The sequence below is a fragment of the Erinaceus europaeus genome, chromosome 8 (genome assembly GCF_950295315.1).
Source record: "Erinaceus europaeus chromosome 8, mEriEur2.1, whole genome shotgun sequence".
In the NCBI taxonomy this organism is placed as follows: Eukaryota; Metazoa; Chordata; class Mammalia; order Eulipotyphla; family Erinaceidae; genus Erinaceus; species Erinaceus europaeus.
Genome location: NC_080169.1, coordinates 59,842,475 through 59,865,237, shown reverse-complemented (window position 1 = coordinate 59,865,237; position 22,763 = coordinate 59,842,475). Strand labels below are relative to the sequence as shown.

The 22,763-nt window shown below is 39.9% G+C and overlaps 1 protein-coding gene across 2 annotated transcripts in view; it reads left to right on the top strand.

The window, feature by feature from the left end:
* The first annotated feature begins 17,479 nt into the window (after positions 1 to 17,479).
* RUNDC3B (RUN domain containing 3B) overlaps positions 17,480 to 22,763 on the top strand; it is a 138,967-nt gene continuing 133,683 nt past the window's right edge. For both annotated transcript variants that reach the window (XM_007531924.3, XM_060196292.1), the window contains exon 1: positions 17,480 to 17,993. In XM_007531924.3, the coding sequence (XP_007531986.1) occupies positions 17,869 to 17,993 (125 nt within the window). In that variant the 5' untranslated portion in view covers positions 17,480 to 17,868. The remainder of the gene's footprint in view (positions 17,994 to 22,763) is intronic.

The window sequence follows — 22,763 nt, the reverse complement described above, 5'->3', positions numbered from 1 at the left end:
GTCTTTATTGATCAGAGAGCCAACTCTTTTAAACGGTAGACCTGGAAGTGGCAAGTCGGAAACGGAAACAGAAACGGCTAGGGAGGGGGTGGAGAAAGGTAAATGTGGACTGGAAAAGTAGGAACTTCCTTAGCAACTGTTGCGAGGGTTTTAGCTGGTAGGATTAATATTACGCTGCAGGCAGGGAGGGTCTCGAGGTAGAAAGAAGATAGATCAAAGGAATGGAATGGGTGGGGATGTCTCAGGCAAAACAATGATTATGTAGATAGGCCATATTATAAGGAATACAGGGTGCTTTGTGAGGCTCCTCACAATTACCTGACACTTTGGTGCTATCATTTCTTTACCTCTCTTTCTCTTTCTCTCTGTCTCACTATTTTCATCTGAAAAAAAAAAACTTCACTTCAGAGTGGTAAAGCACTAGAGATAACAAAATAGTAGTAGTAGTAGCAGTAGTAGAAAATAAAAAGAAAGAAAATAAAAATAATATAGTTGGTACCCACACATTTTGAATTATGAATATAATTCTTTTTTTTTTTTCTTCCAGGGTTATTGCTGGGCTCGGTGCCTGCATCATGAATCCACCGCTCCTGGAGACCATTTTTCCCCCTTTTGTTGCCCTTGTTGTTGTAGCCTCATTGTGGTTATTATTATTGCCCTTGTTGACGCTATTCGTTGTTGGATAGGACAGAGAGAAATGGAGAGAGGAGGAGAAGACAGAGTTGGGGAGAGAAAGATAGACACCTGCAGACCTGCTTCACCGCCTGTGAAACGACTCCCCTGCAGGTGGGGAGCCGGGAGCTCGAACCGGGATCCTTATGCCGGTCCTTGCGCTTTGCGCCACATGCGCTTAACCCACTGCGCAACCACCCGACCCCCTAATTCTTTTTTTTTAACATAATCTAAGGATTTTATTTCAGTGCCCAGTTACTCCTCTGAGAATGTTCTAGCCATAGCAACATCACCTGAAAACATCTTTATCTCCTGGTCCATCCTTTCCAAGGAAGCATTGAATGGAATTCTCCAAGCTTCAGAGTCACTTACAGGGCCAACCTTATGAATGGAGGTAAGAGGATTCAAAGATGACTGAGTTTTCCCCAAAGGATGCATGATTGAATTTTGAGGTCACACCCCCATGTCTAGATGGGACCAGTACTTCCCCATTCAATGCTGCTCTGTTTCCCACTTCAGTCTGTTCCTATTTCTCATGTAATGTGTTAACAGGTATGTAGACATTTACGGGTCCTATACCTTCACACTAAATTGTTAGAATTGTCAGATAACTAAACAGGTAGAGACCATGCCTCATGATGTGTGAGATTCTGTCCCTAGACTCATGTGGGAGAAACATGGGTTACTCTATGAGTGGTGGAGTGCACACTGGTTTCACATATTCTCTCTGTTTTTATATTGTTCTTTTCTCTCCTTCTCCCTCTTTCTTTCTCTTAATGTATAGAATAAAAAAAACTATTGAAATATATGCATAAATATAAAAAAGGTACTCCAGGAAAGCCAGTTGGTGGCATGTAGCATGCAGAAAGTCCTCAGTTCATTCCCAAACACTGTACAAAGTAATAATAATGATGTTCATGATGCATTTCAAAGTACAGGAGCAGAGGACTTGGGAATTCTAGGAATAGGTGTGTTTTCCTTATTATGAGTGTATATGTCAAAACTTGGCAGAAAGCTCCAGGGAAAAGAGCTGCATCTAGGAAGTTCTACATGCTATATATCCTAAAATGTTGCCCTCTTTCTCATTTTCCGTAGAATTCAGAAGTGAAGCTTCTACGTTTCTGTAGTTGATCTATAAGTGAGTGCAGGAAGAAAGCCAGAAAATTTGAGGATAATATGGTGTCATCATCCCCAGAGGAGCCATTGAATCTCCAGCCCTCTATTTTTCTTCCACTTCCTCTTTCTCTTGCATTTTACCATCCTCCTTCATCTTCCTCCGTTCTCTCTTTATTTCTTCTTGTTTTGTTGTATTCTTTTTAAATTCATATATATATATATATATATATATATATATATGGTAATGACTTATAGTATAGTCTTTAACACATAAGCACAGCCTCTCATCTCCCCTTGATTGGTGTGTAGGAGAACCACTAGCACCCCAATGTCCATTCTCCTTTTTCTCCTCCTCCTTCTTCTTCTCCCCTCTCCTCTTCCTACCCTCTCCTCCCACCCCTCCCCTCCTCCTCCTCCCCCTTCTCTTTCTTCTCTCCTTCTTTTCTCTCCCCCAGATTAAGAGTTTCTTGCAGTAGGAAAATATATAACATTTAATATATTGTTTTTGACTAATATCCTGACATTTGGAAAGATACAGTTATATGCTAGTGTTATGTTTTATATATTCTATTTAAAAAACTTTTTCTCAATCAAAAAATGTATTGAATTTTAGCCACTATATGCCAGATTCTAAACATAATAAATTTGAATTTTGTTCTCTTGGAGCCACTGTGCACATAGTATATGTATTTGTAAATGAGTAGGATAAATAAACTATTTTATATAAAAGGAAAGCTTAAATATGAATCATTTCAGGAGTGACAAAGGTCTTTATACAATTGATGAATTTTACTTAAACAAAGCATTTTAAATTTCTCTACAACTGATAACTCTTTAAAGGCACAATAAAGAAGGCAAAAGGACATTAGGTAAAGCATTTGTCATACATACAATGGACTGGTATGATAATAAACCACTAGGAAAAAGACCAATAACCTCTTTATAAGTACATGATATATCATTTCACTACTAATTTTAAACATTTAAAATATAAATAATATATTTTTTCTGTGTTTATTACCTAGGAAAAGCATAACAGTTCCTTGAATAAGTGTGAATAAAAGAAAAGAGTTTAGCATACTGATAGTAGGATTGCAAATTGAAAAAAACATCTGGAGTAAAATTTCGTTTGTGTCCATTAATTTTTCTCTGATTCTTTAAGTCAGTACAATTCCTTGTGTTTTCTTATTGTCATATATTTAAAAACCAGAGTAACCATAGTATTGTTCGACTTTGGGTTTTGGTAGTGACAGAGATTGAATCTGGGTCTTCAAAGGCTCAAATATGAAAATCTTTTGCATAAGCATTATTCTCTCTCCTAGGTCCTCAACATACTTATTAACTCAAAAAGTACACATAACATTTTCTCTTAAATCACTACTCATATAGAGTTGGATATTGCAATGCTAATAATGTCATTGGTAACCTATTAAAAATTGAACAATATGAAACTGATTAGGGAAGTTATGATATAATTTACATGTTAAAATATTACTAAATGATGACATAGTAGACTATTTACTGACTTTACGTGACCTAGAAACACATTGATGATATGTTGTAGGAAAAATGAGATGAAAGGAATGAGTAGATAAATAAATGTGTTGGAAAATGCTGAAAGTTATTTTTACTGTCAAATCATTCAATCTGGCATAATATGAGACTAAGATTCTAGTTTAAAGAGAAGGGAAGTAGGAAGAGAGAGATAAAAGAATTACTGTTGGGGGCCAGGCATTAGCGCACCGGGTTAAGCTGACATAGTACAAAGCACAAGGACCAAAACAAGGATTCTGGTTGGAGCCCCCAGCTCCCCACCTGCAGGGAGGTCGCTTCACAAGCAGTAAAGCAGGTCTGTAGGTGTCTATATTTCTGTCCCCCTCTATGTCTTGCCTCTGTCTTCCCCTTCTCTCTCATTTTCTCTCTGTTCTATCCAACAACAACAACAATGAAAAAAAAAAAAAGATGGTCACCAGGAGCAGTGACTTCATAGTGCAGGGGTACCAAGCCGCAGCCATAACGAAGGAGGAGGAGGAGGAGGAGGAGGAAGAGGAGGAGGAAGAGGAGGAAGAGGAGGAGGAGGAGGAGAAGGAGGAGGAGAAAGAGGAGGAGGAGGAGAGGAAGAAGAAGAAGAAGAAGAAGAAGAAGAAGAAGAAGAAGAAGAAGAAGAAGAAGAAGAAGAAGAAGAAGAAGAAGAAGAAGAAGAAGGAGAATTAATTTTGATTTAAAAATTAAGAGGGCAGGGCCACGTGGTGGCACACCTGATAAAGCAGGCATGTTACAATGCACAAGGACCCAGGTTCAAGTCCCTGGTCCCCACCTGTAGGCAGAAAGCTGCAGGTGTCTCTCTTACCCCTTCCCTCTCAGTTTCTGGCTGTGTCTATCCAATAAATAAATAGATATAATTAAAAAATAAAAATTAAGAGGGCCAGAGAATATTTCACTTGGATAGTATGCTGTTTGCCACATTTATGGCAGAGGTTTGAGCCTGGTCCCTACGGCATTGAAGGGATTCTTTCTCTCTGCCTCTCTGCTTTCTCTGTGTCTCTATCCAAAGAAAAAGAACAAGGAGAAGAAGAAAAGTGTTAAAAATTAAAGTGATCAGGTGATTATCTTACTGACTCCTGATAGGCTACTGCACAGTCTAGTAGGGTATTGATAGGTATTGACTGGTAGGATGGTGCAAGAAAGAGAGACAAAGTGGTGAATGGTAGTTATAAAATGTGTACTGTTCAAAGGGAGAAGAGACACAGAGGCAGGAGAGAAAGGCTCAGTCCTGAGGTTAGGGCACATTGGGCTTTAACGGGTGGGAAGGCCAGGGAGAAGGGAGAGCAGAAAAAAGGCAGGCAGTAGATGCAGATGTCTACCCACTGATAACAAGACCTTGGCTCTTTCAGAACATCCTTGGGTGGTTGGCACATTTGTCATGTCTGATGGGGGCAGCCTTCAAATGTTTGCTGAATGTACCTATTATTGTTTGTCTTGTCTCTTAAGAAAAGAAGTCTATTTCACTATGTGATGGACTATTCACAAGTTAGCTTAACAGATTTCATCTTGGCTCATCGACTTTATTGTTCCCTCCTTTGTGGGAAGAGGAGGTTGATAAGCTTATGACAAAAGGAAGGGTTCTTCTTTTTTCTTCTTCCTTCTACTCCTCTTCCTCCTTCTCCTCCTTCTCCTCCTTCTTCTTTTACTGGATAGAGAGAGAAGGAAGAGATTGAGAGGGAAAAAGACAGAGACACCAGGGGGCTGGTTGGTAGCGCAGTGGGTTAAGCTTACATTGCGCCAAGTCCAAGGATGGGCAGAAGGATCCCAGTTGGAGCCTCCAACTTCCCACCTGTGGGGGTTCGCTTCACAGATGGTGAAGCAGGTCTGCAGGTGTCTGTCTTTCTCTCCCCTTCTCTGTCTTCCCCTCCTCTCAATTCCTCTCTGTCCTATCCAACAATAACGACACCAATAAAAACAAAGATAAAACAAAGGCAACAAAAGGGAAAAAATAAACTCCAGGAGCAGTGGATTCATAGGGCAGGTACTGAGTCCCAGCAATAACCCTGGAGGCAGAGAGAGAGAGAGAAAGAGAGAGCTCTGCAACCCTTCACCACTCATGAAGTTTTCCCCCTGTAGGTAGGGGCCAGAGGCTTGAACTTGGATCCTTGTACACTGTAATATGTGTACTTAACTAGGTGTGCCACTACCTAGCCTCCAGATTTTTCTTTTTATGGCTGCTTTTTGCTGACACAAGGTTGTTAATTATGCTTCTAAAAGGAGGGTGAATGAGGTTAATACTCTGAGCCAAAGGTCATGAGCATTTGTGGTGGACTAATTTTAGTAAAGATAGGAGTTAGACCTTAGTTAGGGGTACTGGCTTACATATTTTTAAAAATATTTTTTTCCCTTTTGTTGCCCTTGTTGCTTTATTGTTGTAATTATTGATGTTGTTAGATAGGACAGAGAGAAATGGAGAGAGGAGGGGAAGACAGAAAGGGGGAGAAAAAGACACCTACAGATCTGCTTCACTGATTGTGAATCGACTCCCCTGCAGTTGGGGAGCCTGGGGGCTCGAACCAGGATCCTTATGCCGATCCTTGTGCTTTGCGCCACGTTCGCTTAACCCACTGTGCTACTACCCGACTCCCGGCTTACATATTTTAACAGTCAAGGTAATAGAGAGAGGTTAAAGGCAATGATAGCCATTTACACTGTGGCATAATAAGGGCCCCAAATGGTCCTGGCCCAGCTTCAGTTGTCCTAATATTCATTTTACCATAATTAACAGGCTTACCTGTCATTTCGAATTTTACCCCAAATTAAGTTAGTTGGAGGCATTGAAGGTAGATTAAGACTATTTTGGGTCAGGGCAGCATCTGTCCAGCTGATGTGTTTTCTTTCCCTTCCTTCCTTTCTTCCTTTCTTCCTTCCTTTCTTTCTTTCTTTCTTTCTTTCTTTCTTTCTTTCTTTCTTTCTTTCTTTCTTTCTTTCTTTCTCTTTTCTTTCTTTTTTTCCTCCAGGGTTATCCTTGGGGCTCAGTGCCTGCACTACGAATTCATTGCTCCTGGAAGCCATTTCTCCCCGTTTTTGTTGCCCTTGTTATTATTGTTATTGCTGTTGTTGTTTTTGTTGGATAGGACACAAAGAAATCAAGAGAAGACAGAGATGGGGAGAGAAAGACAGAGAGAGAGAGAGAGAGAGAGAGACCTTGTTAAATGGCTTGTTCCCTGTTACTTTGGCGGGGGTGGACTATTGAACCTAGAGCAGAGGAGCATCATTAGAGAGCAAGAAAATAGTGGTGAGCATCATTATAGTTGGGCCAGGTGGTCACACACTTTGTTCAGCACACTCATTATAGTATAGAAGGATCCAAGTTCAAGCCCCCGGTTGCCACAAGTGGTGAAACAGTGCTGTAGGTGTCTCTTTTTCTGTCCCCCTCTCTAGCTCGCCCTCCCCTCTCAATTTCTTTCTGTCTCTATCTAAAGTAAATAAATAAAAATATTTTGGGAGGCCAGGCAGTAGTTCACCAGGTTAAGTTCACATTGTGCGAAACGCAAGGACCTATCCAAGAATCTCACTTTGAGGCCCTGCCTCCCCATCTGCGGGGGGGTCATTTCACAAGTGGTGAAGCAGGTCTGTAGGTATCTATCTTTCTCTCCTCCTCTCTATCTTATCCGCTTTTCTCAATTTCTCTCTGTCCTATCCAACAACAACAAATGGAAAAAAATGGTCTCAAGGAGCAATGGATTTGTAGTGCAAGCAAATAACCCAGCAATAAGCCTGAAGGTGATATATATATATATATTTTTTTTAATTAAAAGAAAGCAGTGGTAATGGTAGTGTGTGACAGAGAGGAGGGTCTGGTAGGTTGCATAGAGGAGGTGGATAAGGCCAGGAATAGATGATTGACACTAGGAGAAAAAGAGAAAGGGGACATTTGGTGGTCTGGGAGGTGGTGCAGTGGATAAAGCATTGGACTCTCAAGCATGAGGTCCTGAGTTTAATCCCTGGCAGCACATGTACCAGAGTGATATCTGGTTCTTTCTCTCTCTCCCCCTATCCTTTAAAAAAAAACTATAATGAATAAAAAATAAAGATATTTTAAAAAATAATAAAGAAATAAAAATAGAAAGGGGATATTTGCTCCTAAGTCTGGAGAGACAAACTATTAACTTAAAACATCAATTATTAAAATTACATTTTATATCTAGGATTGCCAAAGCAATCCTAGAGATAAAAAGAGTAAGAATGGAGATATCACACTTCACCTAAAAACATGCTGCTGATAGGTTTTTTTTTTATGACTTTAGTTTATTTAGCATTATAAAACAGCTTTAATCCTTAAGTTTTCAGTTTTTTAAGATACTTTATTAAATAATCAAGCTAAATTTAAGTAATTAAGGGTGTGTGGTCATGCACCTGGTTTGAGTACATGTTCTAATGCACAAGGACCCAAGTTGGAGGCCCCAGTCCCCATCTGCAGGGGGGAAGCTTTCTGAGTGAAGTCATCTTGCAGGTGTCTCTCTGTCTCTCTCTCCCTCTCTATCACTGCTTCTTCCCTCTTGATTTCTGGCTGTTGTTATCCAATAAATAAATAAACATAATACAATTTTGTTAATGTTCCAAATCTAAGCAATTAAACAGAAAGACATGCAGTTAATTGCCAGTTTAAAACTGCAGGTTTTTTTTTAAAGATTTTATTTATTTATTCATGAGAAATGATAGGAGAGTGAGATAAAGAACCAGATATTACTGGTTCATGGGCTGCCAGGGATTGAACTTGGGACCTCATGCTTGAGAGTCCAGTGCCCTATCCAGTGCACCACCTCCCAGATCACAAAACTGCAGTTTTTTTTTAAGTTTTTTTTTTTTTTTTAATAAAAAGGAGACATTGACAAAACTATATGCACTTAACCAGGTGTGCTACCACCTGGCTTCCTAGATAAAAGTTTTTTAGAACATGTTTGGCTGAATAAAGGAGGGATAATTGAGTGAGGAGGAGAAAGATCATTGGTAGGGACTAGAAAGGAAGCTAGAAAAGAGTTAAAAACAGAAGGTACAACAACCCTGTTAGTTTTTCAGATCAAGTAAAGTTTGTGTATAGAGAAGTTGAAGGTATTTTTATTTATACAGAGAAAAATGAATAAATTGGAAGATAATGTGGTGATAAAAGAACCCTCAATATCCAGGTTTTCCTCGTTAAGTGTGTACAGAGGCCAGACTGCATTAAAATAAAACACTAGCTAGCCATTTAGATTTTAAGTCTTGATTTTGGAAAAAGGTTTGGAGGTCTCCTTTTGGGAGGTTTTTGTACATTCCTGATGACAGATTGTTTGACTTCATTTCCCACAGAGCTAAGGGAAGAGAAGGCGACCAAGGTTCAGTATCCTAGACTACAAAATAGGCAAATCCTTCCTTTTTTCAGAGTTTCCTCAGAATAGATAGAGGGTGTTTAAACTGGAGAAAAAAGTAAAAACAACTAGGTATCCTTCCAGTGTTTTACACCTCAAAGGAAAATTCCTGGGACCATAGGAGATGATCAGACACCTTTGAGATCTATCCAGAATATGAACTAGCAAGTAAAGTAAGAGATAATTGCCTAGGTACCCAGGACTTTCCAGGACTGGAGTTTTTTCACTCTTACGCAGTGTCTCTGTTTCTGATGAGAGTATCCGCCAAGACTTGTGAGGAATTAGCTGACTGCCACCTCTCCAGATTCAAAGGAGGTCTCGAAACTTTACATCAGGCTCAACCTGACGCTGTTGACTGGCTACGGAAGAAGGGCAAACGCTAGAAGAAGAAGCTGAGAAGTTGGAAGCACCCCAATTATGAGTTTCAGCATCATCTGATAGAGTATTATACCATCTGATTGGGTACTGATAGGTATGGTGGTGCAAGAAACACAAGGAGGCAAAGGGTAGATAGATAAAAAGTTGATACTCTTCAATCCAAATGGCCAACAAACATATGAAAAAAATGCTCCAAGTCACTGATTGTCAGAGAAATGCAAATAAAGACAACAGTGAGATACCACTTCACTCCTATGAGAATGTTATACATCAGAAAAGGTAGCAGCAACAAATGCTGGAGAGGTTATGGGGACAAAGGAACCCTCCTGCACTGCTGATGGGAATGTAAATTGGTCCAGCCCCTGTGGAGAGCAGTCTGGAGAACTCTCAGAAGGCTAGAAGTGGACCTACTCTATGACACTGAAATTCCTCTGTTGGGGATATATCCTAAGGAACCAAACATACCCATCCAAAAAGATTTTTGTGTACCTATGTTCATCGCAGCACAATTTGTAATAACCAAAACCTGGAAGCAACCCAGGTGTCCAATAACAGATGATTGGCTGAGTAAGTTGTCTATATACTACTGAGCTATTAAAAATGGTGAATTCACCTTCTTCACCCCATCTTGGATGGAGCTAGAAGGAATCATGTTAAGTAAGATCAGTCGGAAGCATAAGGATGAATATGGGATGATCTCACTCACAGGAAGAAGTTGAAAAAAAGATCAGAAGAGAAAGCATTAAGCAGAACCTGGACTAGAGTTGGTATATTACACCAAAATAAAAGACTCTGGGGTGGCAGAGGGTTCAGGTTCTGGAACATGATGGCAGAGGAGGACCTAGTGGGGATTGTACTGGTTTGTGGAAAACTGGGAAATGTTAATGCATGTACAAACTGTTGCATTTTACTGTTGACTATAAACTATTAATCCCCCAATAAAGAAATAAAATTAAGTTGATATTCTCCAAAGGGAGAGCAAGCCAGAGGTTAGAGTCAAGGTTGGGCTTTTATGGGTGGACAGGGGTTGGAATGTAGAAATCAGTACATAGTTGTCTGTTCAATGATAACAAGACCTTGGTTCTTTCAGTACATCCTTGGGTGGTTGCCACATTCATCATGCCTGCTGCCTACAGGATAGGGGAGGTGCTGTTCATGGGGCCAGCCTTGAAAAGTCTGCTGAATGAGACTATGCTATTTATCTTTTTTTCTTCATGAGAGAAGTAAATTTCCCAGACAGGACTATGAGTGATAGAATATGCACAAATGATCTCAACAGACTCCATCTTGGCTCATCATCTTTATTAGCTCTCATGATGAAATTCACTCCACATTTCTGATAGATCATTTTGAAAGTCTGAACATTGTAGATCTCAACTTACCAGAAACTGTATGTTTCATAAATGATGCAACTGGATCATGTATACAATCCTTGTTGATTTTTTAAACCACTGCAGTTGTTTAATTATTATTACTTTCCATGTTTGCTACAATTAGTGTACCAAATTTTCCAGTGCATAAAAATAAGAATTCTAGGCTAGGGAGATAGAATAGTGGTTATGCAAAAAGCCTTTAATGCCTGAGGCACCAAATGTCCCAGGTTCAATCCTCAGCACTATCATAAGCCAAAGCTGAGCAGTTCTCTGGGAAAAAAAAAATTCTGTATTTACAATACATAGTTTCATTTAACCTCTATCCACATGTGTTATTACTTGAATTTGTTTCGTTTCTCCCATGGTGACTTTTGTGTGATATATATATATATGGCTTCCCTCCAAAATCTGCCTTCCTTGAATTTCATTTTAAATTCTTAAGCACTATGTGCAGAGTAGAGGTTTTATGTTTAAGCCTTGAGATTTGAATTGCTTTCTCAAAATGGAAATAAAACATATTTTAAACGGGGAGTCAAGCTGTAGCGCAGCGGGTTAAGTGCAGGTGGCGCAAAGCACAAGGACCGGCATAAGGATCCCGGTTTGAACTCCGGCTCCCCACCTGCAGGGGAGTCGCTTCACAGGCGGTGAAGCAGGTCTGCAGGTGTCTATCTTTCTCTCCCCCTCTCTGTCTTCCCCTCCTCTCTCCGTTTCTCTCTGTCCTATCCAACAATGACGACAACAACAACAATAAAACAACAAGGGCAACAAAAGGGAATAAATAAATAAAATATAAAAAAACATATAAACAAAGCAAATCTAATAGATTCATTTTCTTTCTTTTTAAAAACATTTTTAATATTTATTTATTCCCTTTTGTTGTCCTTATGTTTTATTGTAGTTATTATTATTGTTTTTATTGATGTCATCATTGTTGGATAGGACAGAGAGAAATGGAGAGAGAAGAGGAAGACAGAGGGGGGGAAAGAAAGATAGACACCTGCGGACCTGCTTTACTGCTTGTGAAGTGACTCCCCTGCTGGTGGGAAGCCAGGGCTTGAACCTGGATCCTTTCACCGGTTCTTGCACTTTGTGCCACCAGCACTTAACCCGCTGCACTACTGCCTGACTCCCATAGATTCCTTTTATATCTAGACTTTAATCTTAACTCACTTTCTACAAGACCTAAATCTTAGTTACCTTGTCTGTATGAGGCTATATAAACAGTACTTATTTTAGAGGATGACTCCAAGAATTAATTAATTTAATCTATGGACTATCTAGAGTCTCTAATTTTCAGTTCAATTCCTCTCTCCAATATAGCAGTATATACATGTATATACCCTTGAAACTAAGAGAAAGCATTGCCCTCCTCAAAAAAAAAAAAATCTGGTTAATTATGCTAGTTAATACCGGCAAGATAGCTCACCTGGATAATATATTGCTTTGGCATGTACATTTCCCATGTTCCAGCCCAGCCTTTGCTTCATTTTAGCTTTCATGCTGTGGTATATTTCACTCTCTTCTGTTTCTTTCTCTTTCCTTCTTTTGGAGAGATAGAGATAGAGATATAGAGAGAGAAAGAGAGAGAGAATGAATATAACTATATGAACCTTGTTTTGATTAGCTCTTACCCAAAGAGTTAGTTTTTTTGTAAAGAACAATTTGTAAGACCTCACCATCCATACCCAATTATATGAGCATGCTTTGCACTGACTTGCCTTTGACTTTGTCAGCCACTCCCTTCCATGATGCTGTCTGGAACCATAGCTCTAGGACCATTATTTCCTTGAATCCTACACATCTTTTGAATGGCCCCTCCACCCAGTTTCCTTAACGGAAACCTGGATCTCCCCTGAGTACTTTGCTTCTCTTGTTGTACTTTCAAACGGATATTTTTGTTTTGCTTTTAAGTGTTTTCACCCCTTTCATACCTCAGGACTAGCAAAGTGATGTGCTTCGTGATATTTTCCTACTCTTTTATATAAAGCAAGTGAGTTAAAAAGAAAATACTTCAATCCTGGAAGTTGAAGGAATTTGACAACATTGTCATTTACAAATACCCAATCTAATGTTCATATTAGTGGAGATAAAATGAAATAGCGTTTATTGTAAATTTCTTGTTATAATTCGAGGTAAATTCATAAAAATGTCACTGGCCTTCCTATACTCTGACTTGTAAATTTTAACTCTTTTCACCTCTGGGCCAGCCAAGTCACAACTCAGCTGTCATGCATTACCATGATTATAATTTGGAAATTGACATCACCTATATCTGCTTTGATTTCAAAAGAGCTAATTCAATTACTCTGACAATCACCAATATCTTCCCCTAGCATACTTGCTTGACTCTATCACTATGATTATTTTTCAACTCAGTAAGTCACCCAGTCCTTTCATCCCTCCTCTACTTCAATCCATCTTAATTTCCCTCTATGTCCAATTACAGCACCTTAGAATTAAAACACTTGTTTATACATACCACCTCATCTCTATTTTTCATCTGCTCTAAATTCTGTCTTGCATGAAACCATCATCTTCCTTATTATTTACGTACTAGAAATCTAACTTTTCTAGATTTAATGCTGGTGTTCCTAGTCCTACTATCATTCGTGCATTGAGATCCTAACCCAATATAATGGAGTTGGAGACTTTGTGAGGCAATTAGGATTAAATGAGGTCATAAAGGTGGACACTAATGATGGGATTAGTGCTCACATAAAATAAAGAACAGCAGGGAGTTTGAACTCTCTCCCTCCACCCCACCCCTAGCATACAAAGAAGAGGTCATTTGAGGTGATGGCAACTACTCATGAGGCAGGAAGCAAATCAACTGGTATCTTGACCTTAAACTCAGCCTCTAAAGCCATGAGAAGAAAAAAAAAAACATATATTTTAAAAAAATTTAGAATTATGTTATTTTGTTATGGCAGCCTAAACTATTAAGACAATGCCAAAGAAAGTCACACAGTGTTTCTGGAAAATGACTCAATGGGTAGAGCACAAGAATCATGTGCCTGAAGCTCCAGGTATGAGAGCCAGTATTGCATATGCCATAGTGGTGTTCCGGTGGTAGCACAGTGAGTAAAGCGCACATGGCGCCAAGCACAAGCAATGGCGTAAGGATTCTGGTTGGAGACCCTGGTTCCTCACCTGCTGAAGGGGGGTCGCTTCATGAGCAGTGAAGCAGGTCTGCAGGTGTCTGTCTTTCTCTCCCCCTCTCTGTCTTCTCCTCCTTTCTCCATTTCTCTCTGTCCTATCCAACAACAACAACAGCAATAACAATAATAACCACAATGATGATAAAACAACAAAGGCAAGAAAAGGAGGGGGTAGTCTCCAGAAGCAGTGGATTAGTGGTGCAGGCCCAGCAATAACCCTGGAGGCAAAAAAAAAAAAAAAAAAGACTACTTGGGACTTTCAGCTGGTGATGTCTTTTATTTTGCAGAAAAACACAAGCTATCAGATGGGAATTTCCTGGACTTTCTAATAAAGAAATAAACAACTTATAGATGCTCACATACTCTCACCCTTCTCTTTGGTTATAACTGAGATTTTTTTTTTAATAAAATGAAAGTATTGACAAGACCATAGGCTAATAGGGGTACAATTCTATATAATATCTTTAGCCAAAAATTAGTTCATCCACCTTTTCCTGGTGTCCCACAGCAGTTTTATATTCTCACTTTGAATCACCTTTTCTTTCTTACATTAGTAACCTGTCCTCCTAGTAGATACACTCCATCAAGTTAATGTGTTCAAGTCACTTCTGTAAAAAAAATAATAATAAAGGACATAATAATAGTAATAAAGTACTACTATTCTCCTACTCAGCATTTCTCTATACCATTTCATAGTTTTATTCTCTCTCTCAAGTTTTTTCTAAGCCATTTTATTGAGGAAATGTTAATTTATAGAATTTGTTACCTTCACTGCCTTTAACAATAGCTGTTGATCTTTGCTTCCTTTTGCCTGCTCCCATTTGACTTCCAGCTTATGGTTCTAAGAGAATGATGCTTCTGAATTACATGAGTATTGGAGATAAAAGGAAATAAGATTTTTCTTATGTTTGACATTTTTCTTTTCATTGTTATTATAATGAAATTTGCTTTGTGTGTTAAAAGTTGTCTTTAATTTTATTAGTTCTTTTTTTCTATATGGCTTCTGGTTTGGCTTACTTAAAAAGACTGCTTCTTTGAGATTAAGATATTTTGAAGTTTTATAGTACTTTAGGTTCAAAGTTATTTTGTGTCACAACTGTAGTTTGTCTTTTGACAGTGAGGACAAATTTGGGCAAATCATGGGATGTGACTTGTTCAGTTCTAAACAGTTTTTTTAGGCTAAACTATGCATTTACTCTTTTCATGATTTTTACTATGAGTCTTTTTAAATTTCTGAGTAAGTTTTGTGCAAATGCTTGGGTAAGTGATTAATTGTAATAGAGATCAAAAGAGGTAAATAAATTAATGTGAAAAGTCATGTAGCTTTATAGTAGTAACTTACTTTGTACTGGATATATTTGATAAATAATTTCCACATTAGTGATCTAGAGAAAGAATGAGAACCAGGACATATTGCTCAAGATAATTAAGAAAAGCTTTATCAAATAAGGCCCCCATGTGGCAGCTGAATGACATGCTGTATGTGTAAAAATGACTTGTTCAGCAGTGAAATTTTATTCTGCAAGTACTATGTCAACTAAATCCTCTTAAATGTAGCATTAAAAAATCACTACACAATTATCTAAAGTGGAGTTTTAATGAGTCTTTCATCATAAATATAACTTCATATTACAAGTAACAAGAAAATATACTTGAGATGAGAGGTCACTTTTGAAAGAAACAACAAACACCTCACTTTTCTCCATTTGACATACTACTTTGTTTTGTTTTCTTAATAAAATACCTCAGACCTGTATTTTCTCCCTCCATCAGGACAAATCAACATAGATGTCTAGGATTTTTTTTTCATATGTAACTATTGGTCTTCCGCTCTCCCTGATATAATATTAATATGGACAGATAAAAATTTCATTTAAGTATTATGCCTGTACTGCATAGCCAGTATGTTTCTTAAAAGCTATTTCTTAATTCAAACAGTTGATTGATTAGCAAGAACATCCCCAGATGAGTATAGATCGACCTGCCAATGCCCTTGTCCAGCAGAGAATTACAGAAGTCAGACCTTCCACCTCCTGCACTCCAGAATGATTCTGAGTCTGTACTCCCAGAGGAATAAAGAATAGGAAAGCTTCCAAGGGAGGGGTTGGGATATGGAACTCTGGTGGTGGGAATTATGCAGAATTGCACCCCTCATATCCAGTGGTCTTGTCGATCATTATTAAATCAATTTTAAAAAAAATAGTATCTCCAGATAAGTTGTAGTTTCTAGGAGGGTGAACCTCTTACATCACTATCATCACCATCAAGCAAACAAGAAATGTTTATAAATAAGTGTACAGACCTAGAAAATCCTCTTGCATTTATGAAGATGAATGATAAAACTGGAGTAGTTCACCAGGACATTTCTCCTTAGAGCTCTTCACCCTGAGAAAGCAAAATAGGTATTCTTCTCAAGTCCACGTGGAATCTTCTCATACATCACCTATATGCTAGGTCACAAAGACATCATCAATAAATTTTAAAACGTTGAGGGGGTCGGGCAGTAGCGCAGCAGGTTAAATGCACATGGTGCCAAGCACAAAGACAGGCCTAAGGATCCCGGTTCAAGCCCTGGGCTCCCCACCTGCAGGTGAAGCAGGTCTGCAGGTGTCTATCTTTCTCTCCCCCTCTCTGTCTTCCCCTCCTCTCTCGATTTCTCTCTGTCCTATCCAACAACGATGACATCAATAACAACAATAACAATAGTAGCCACAACAACAATAAAACAATAGGGGCAACAAAAAGGGGGGGAAATTTAGTTTCCAGGAGTAGTGGATTCATACATAGTGCAGGCACCGAGCCCCAGCAATAACCCTGGAGGCAAATAAATAAATAAATAAATAAAACGTTGAAATCATTCCAAGCATCCTCTTTGACTGCAGCAAAATTTAACTAACATTCAACACTAAACAGAAACCTAGAGATAGTCCCAAAACTTTGAGATTCAACAGCGTTCTACTTAACTACTGGGTCAAAGAGGAAGTTAAAATGTTTCCGGAAACAAACGAAAATGAAACATGAGTTACCAAAATATTTGGGATACTGCTAAAGCATCATTAAGACGACAATTTACAACAACAATACAGGCACACATTAGGAAAATAAAAAGCCTAAATAAATGGTCTAAGTGAATGTCATAAGAGCGCTAGTTCTGGTTTCTCGCCCAAGCAAATCAGGTGTTTCAGCCCAAGACAGGAGAAGACTGAATGCAGGATGGATTATATTCTCTCAACACTCCTTATTATGCAGGCAGTTATCCTGTCTGTAGGCCTTACTGGGAGCAACAAGGCCTGAAGGGGCAAGATATTCCACCCCTAGATGTCCAAGAGGGATATTCTACAATTTCTCCCTCTGAGTTATTGTGGCGCTTTCTTACCCCAGGACATGAGCTAAACAATATGAACCCAATCCTTTCCTGGAAGTCAGATCCTGGGTTGAATTTGGGAGACCAAGCAGCTGCATTTTTGGCATTGTCGTTGTAGATGCCATTGAACCTGGGAGTCTGGAAGTGGGCTTTGATTTGTGGGAAACTGATGAGCCCTTAAAGCTAAAGATTTCTATTATAGTTGGGTTCCAAGAAAAGCTCGGTCTTCTGCCCATGGGAGCCCTGGGTCCAGCATCCCACAATCTTGATTCACATCAAGGCGCTGTTCAGCTTTCTGCAATTATCTAGCCTCCAGCTCCTGCCCAGGGTCTTGACAGCTGCCCACGCGCTGGGGAGGTGCTAGCGCACATTGTTTTTTAAGACGCTCAGGGTCAGACCCTCCCCTTGCGTGCGGCCATTGGCTTCAGGTAGGGCGGTGTCCCCAAGGTGCAGGGAGGGCGGGGCCGCGCACGCGAAGCTTTTTGGCCTCAAGGCAGCTGCAGCGGCTGGGGCGCCAGTGGTAGCCAAGGGTGGGTGGCCGGGCGTGCAGGGGCCTGCGGGCACGCGCGCGCGCGCCGGGCCCCAAGGTCCAGGGGGAAGTCGGGGAGCGCCCGCCGCCAATCCGCACGCGCAGCCCGCGGCCGGCGGCGCGCGCCAGGGCGGGGGTGGTGCGTGCGTGTGAGCGCGGGTGTATGTGTGAAGCTCGGCGAGGCGAGCGACCAGTCAGCCCCGGGTGCTACGTCCCCCCACCGTCTGTCTCGCCATTCCCACAATCCCCAGTCCTTGTCTGCCACCCTCCCAGGCCCCCTTAACTACGGTTGCTCGGCAAGCGACAGCCTGGGAAGCAGGTGTCCGAGGGTTGCGGGCGGGAGGATAACGCCAGACAAAAGGGGCGCCGGGGTCAGCCCGTCATGGCCTCCCGCAGCCTGGGGGGCCTGAGCGGGATCCGCGGCGCGGGCGGCGGCGGGGGCGGCAAGAAGAGCCTGAGCGCCCGGAACGCTGCAGTGGAGAGGAGGAACCTGATCACGGTGTGCAGGTAGGAGCGGCCCGCTGCGCTGGGCGAGGGGCGAGGGCCGCCCACGTCTTGGGGTGAGGGCTTTGCTGGAGAGTGAGAGCCCCCTTCACCTCCCAGGGCCCCAGAGATGGGGGCTGTGTTGCAGGCACCCGCGACCCTGTGGAGCCAGGCGCGCCCGCGGGCTGGAACTGAGAGCGGCCAGGGATCTGGGCACCGAGGCCCGGATTCGCCTTCAGTTCCGCTGCTGGAGGCAGAGGCGAGTCGGGCTCGGGGCGGGGCTGGGGGAGGATTTGTTTTGAATGTGCAATCTAGTGTCAGAGTCAAAGAGGAGGGCTGGGAGGAAGAACTCTTTAATTTAGTGCACATTAAGCTGTCAGCTCGCTTCGCTAAAGTAGTGGTTACTATGATTACTGTTTTTCCTTAAGATCGTAGTGCACTTGGTTTGGGCTTCTTCTCCCCGCCCCCCCCCCCCCCCATACATACATTCAGTCATTTAATTCCTGCAAATACTGACTGGTTGCTATAGGCCAGTCACTTGTGTGAACGAACACGGACGACTATGCCCCCATTCTTTCCACTTTTAAATTGCAGCGCATTTGCTGTTTCTACAGTTATCATTTAGAGAGGACTTGTAAATGATTTATTCCGAAGTCTGTCTCTTCTTCAATGCTTTCTAGTTGTAAAACTAGTATTTCTTGCCTCTAGAAATGTAAATGGAATAATTATTGTCTGTGAGTCTAGTATTGGAAAGTAACTGTTTTAATATGCTCTTATATATTTTCTTTATTATTTCTAGACGTTAAAAAATTGAAGTCATCCTCATTCGTTTCTTTGTTGCTTCTTAGAACCATCAAGTTATTTAAAAATTGCTTTGTTTAACCTTTGGATTCTGACTACAGAACTGAGGTTACCAAAAAGGGGTGAAAGGTGGGAATGAAGCGTGGAGCGGGACCAATGGATAGTGACAGGATTATGAAGACTTTGGTAATGGATGTGATCTGATGAGGTACACTTGAAGAGCTGTGGTGGGGCTGGGTGGTGGCACATCTGGTTGAGCACACATGTTACAATGCTTAAGGACCCGGGTTCGAGCCTCCATTCCCCACTGCAGGGTGAAAGCTTTGCGAGTGCTGAAGCAGTGTTGCAGGTGTCTCTCTCCCTATCACCTTGATTTCTGGCTGTCTCTGTCCAATCAATCAATAAATAAAGATAAAAAGATTAATCTTCCTGAATAGGTGTGGCCTGGTACTACTAAAACATATACACTGTTTTTTTTATTTTTATTTTTTATTTCTACATATACACTGTTGTAAAGACCTCCCACCTTCTGTACCCCATAAAATATTTTGGTCCATATTCTCAGAGGGATATAGAATAGGAAAGCTTCAGTTGAGGGGATGAGACAAGAAACTCTGGTGGTGGCAACTGTATGGAATTGTACCCCTGTCATCTTACAATTTGTTAACCATTATTAAATTATTAATAAAAACTTTTTTAAAAAGTATACTTCCAGTTAAGAAACAAAACAACTTAGTTCCATCAAGCCCCTCTTCATCAGCCAATGACAATCCCTATGAATCAGAGTGATAAAATTTTGTCCTTCTTTGCATTCCTTATATGCTATTTGTTCATTTCCTGTGTAAAAAATGTGTCTTAACATCTTCAGTAGAATACAGGTGTTCATACTTATGGCATACTCAGTAACTTCGAGTGACTTTTTTTTTTTAACTTTTAACTATTTTAACTATTACAAATGTTCATGTGTCTAGGAAGACCTGTCTCAATGACTGATATGGCAATTTGAGTTATAAACAGTAGAATAATGTGGAATCTGTTTATTTATTTTATTAGTGATTTAATATTAATTTCCGAAATTATAAGATAACAGGAATACAACTCTGCACTGTTCCCGCCACCAGAGTTCTGGATCCCCAATTCCTCGAAGCTACAGCAGTTCTCCCATAGTTACAGATATGGGTTAATTATTATTTCTACAACTATTTGTCTATACTTGTATATATTTGCCCACCCCCCCTTTTAAGATTTCATCTTCCCTTCCTTTTTAAGTCACACATACACCTATTACTACATCCAAATGTGTTTCCCTCTCTCTGGTTCCTGATGGAGTTAGAGTTCAGAACCCTTTGGTCATTTCACTCGCCTATCATTACTCCCCCACTGGGAGTATGGATCAAAATTATTTTGGGGGTGCAGAAGGTGGGAGTTTGGGCCTCTGTAATTGTTTCTTTGCTGGACATGGGTGTTGGCAGGGTGTTTCATACCCTCAGCCTGTTTCTGTCTTTCCTTAGTGGGATAGGGCTCTGGATCCGTGAGGTTCCAAGACACATTAGTGAAGTCATCTGACCAGAGAAGTCAGGATGGAATCATGATAACATCTGCAACTTGGTGACCAAGGCTGCTGCAGTTTCAGCTGTAGTTGGTAGATTTTGTTAAGGTCTACAGTTGTAGTTACTTGTTGTTTGGGGGGTGGTGGGTGGGGATCTGAACATTCCATTGCTCCATGGCATTGCCTCTCAGAAGTCCTGGAATCTGTTTAGTATATACTTTATTACTTTGAGAAGATAGTCTATCTTCAGTTTTTTAATGTAAAAAAAATTTCTTTTTAATTGAAGTAGAGCAATAAGCAAAGTTGATTTTCTTCCTTTTTTTAAACATCTTTTTTAAAATTTTTATTTATAAAATGGAAACAATGACAAGACCACAGGATAAAAGGGGTACAATTCCCACCACCAGAACTCCATATCCCAGCCCCTCCCCTTATAATTTTCCTATTCTTTAGCCCTCTGGGAGTATGGACCCAGGGTCATTATGGGGTGCAGAAGGTGGAAGGTCTGGCTTCTGTAATTGCTTCCCTGCTGAACTTGGGCATTGACAGGTCGATTCATACTCCCAACCTGTCTCTCTCTTTCCCTAATGGGATAGAACTCTGGGGAAGATTTTTCTTACCTTTGTTTTACATCTAGTCAACCTTTTTTTAAAAATTTTTTATAAAGATGATCTGAAGGATACAGCTATGTACATACATACAAACACACATGTATATATAATATACACATACATACACACATACTGCTTCTGTGTGGTAATTTATTACATAATTTATTTTTAAAAACTTCCTCAGGGTTAAAGTGTCTACCTTTTGGTCGTTTCTTTATTATTATTTCCTCCTATAGCTGTGAAAAATTAAATTCAGTGGTAGGTATTATTCCTTTTGCTTCTCTGTTTTTGTCATGGGTGGCTTTAGGCCATTTAGTGTTCATTTACTCCCTCATGAGAGGCCATTCAAAGAAGAAAAGGGCTTGAAACTCGACTTATTTAAATTACAATCTTGGTAATGAAGAAAGTTCACTGGCTAGGCAATCCAGCAAGTAAGCACATAGTGAAACCTGGATTCCATCCCTAGCTCTGTGTATGACCCACAGGTGCTCTGGTATATCTCTTTCATAAAGCAAATAAATCTCAAAAAGTTTAAAAAAATAGTGAAATGAAATTGTCACATTACACCAGTTTTTGTGAATACCTGTTTGAGCTGGCTGTATTTTCAGTATTCTTACTTGTACAATTTCTTTATAAGGTGAAATAGGTAAAAATGTTGACCTTATTTACATTTAACACATAGGTAATAGATTTTTGCTTGTGAACACACATATATATGTATATATTTATTATTATTACTACTAAAATTGTTTTGTTAGTGCATACAGATTAACATCATGTCTGGTAATGGGGTTCTACTTAATAGGTAAAGTCCCTGTAGGTTACTTGTGATTCAAGTCATTTGATCTCAAATGCAACAAAATGAATACATAAGTTCACTTCTTTATTATTATTATTTATTCCTATAGCTGTGAAAAATTAAATTTAGTGGTAGGTATTATTCCTTTTGCTTCTTTATTTTTGTCATGGATGGTTTTAGGCCATTTAGTGTTCATTTACTCCCTCCTTATTTTTGCCTTTCAGGGCCATATATATATATCCTTATGTCTTTTTTTTTTTTTTTTACTTTCCAAGTCAGTTTATTCAGGAAATGTTGATTTTCCAGACTTATGTTGTCATGGGGTCTCTATGAATTCATTTTAAGATCTATATATTGAATAAGGTGTGATTCGGTATTTAAGTTAGGAGAAGTTTGTTTAATGAAAACAATTGAATTCTAAATTTTGCTTTGTTACTAACTTGCTGTGTGCTCTTTTTAAAATATTTTATTTATTTATTTTCCCTTTTGTTGCCCTTGTTGTTATTGATGTCGTCGTTATTGGATAGGACAGAGAGAAATGGAGAGAGGAGGGGAAGACAGAGAGGGGGAGAGAAAGATAGACACCTGCAGACCTGCTTCACCGCTTGTGAAGAGACTCCCCTGCAGATGGGGAGCCCGGGGCCTCGAACTGGTATCCTAAAGCCGGTCCTTGTGCTTTGAGCCACATGCGCTGTGGCTACCACCGGACCCCCTGCTGTGTGCTCTTTAACAAGTTATGTGACCTTCTCATTTTCCATTTTTTTCATCTGTAAAATAATCTTGGACTAGATCATAGGTAAACTTCAACTGTGGTCCTAAATACGACAAACAACATGTGCTCATATTTGATTTGGGATTTATCAGAAATGAACAGGGTAACAGTAAAATATGTTTAATCCTATCTACATGTGACATTTAATCCTATCTACATGTGTGTAAATTAAATCATTCTGAACTGTGCTTTCTGTTTTGTGATTCTGTAGTTATTTTTTGGAAAGGCAGTTTTCAAAAATGAAACAAGACAACCGCCGCAT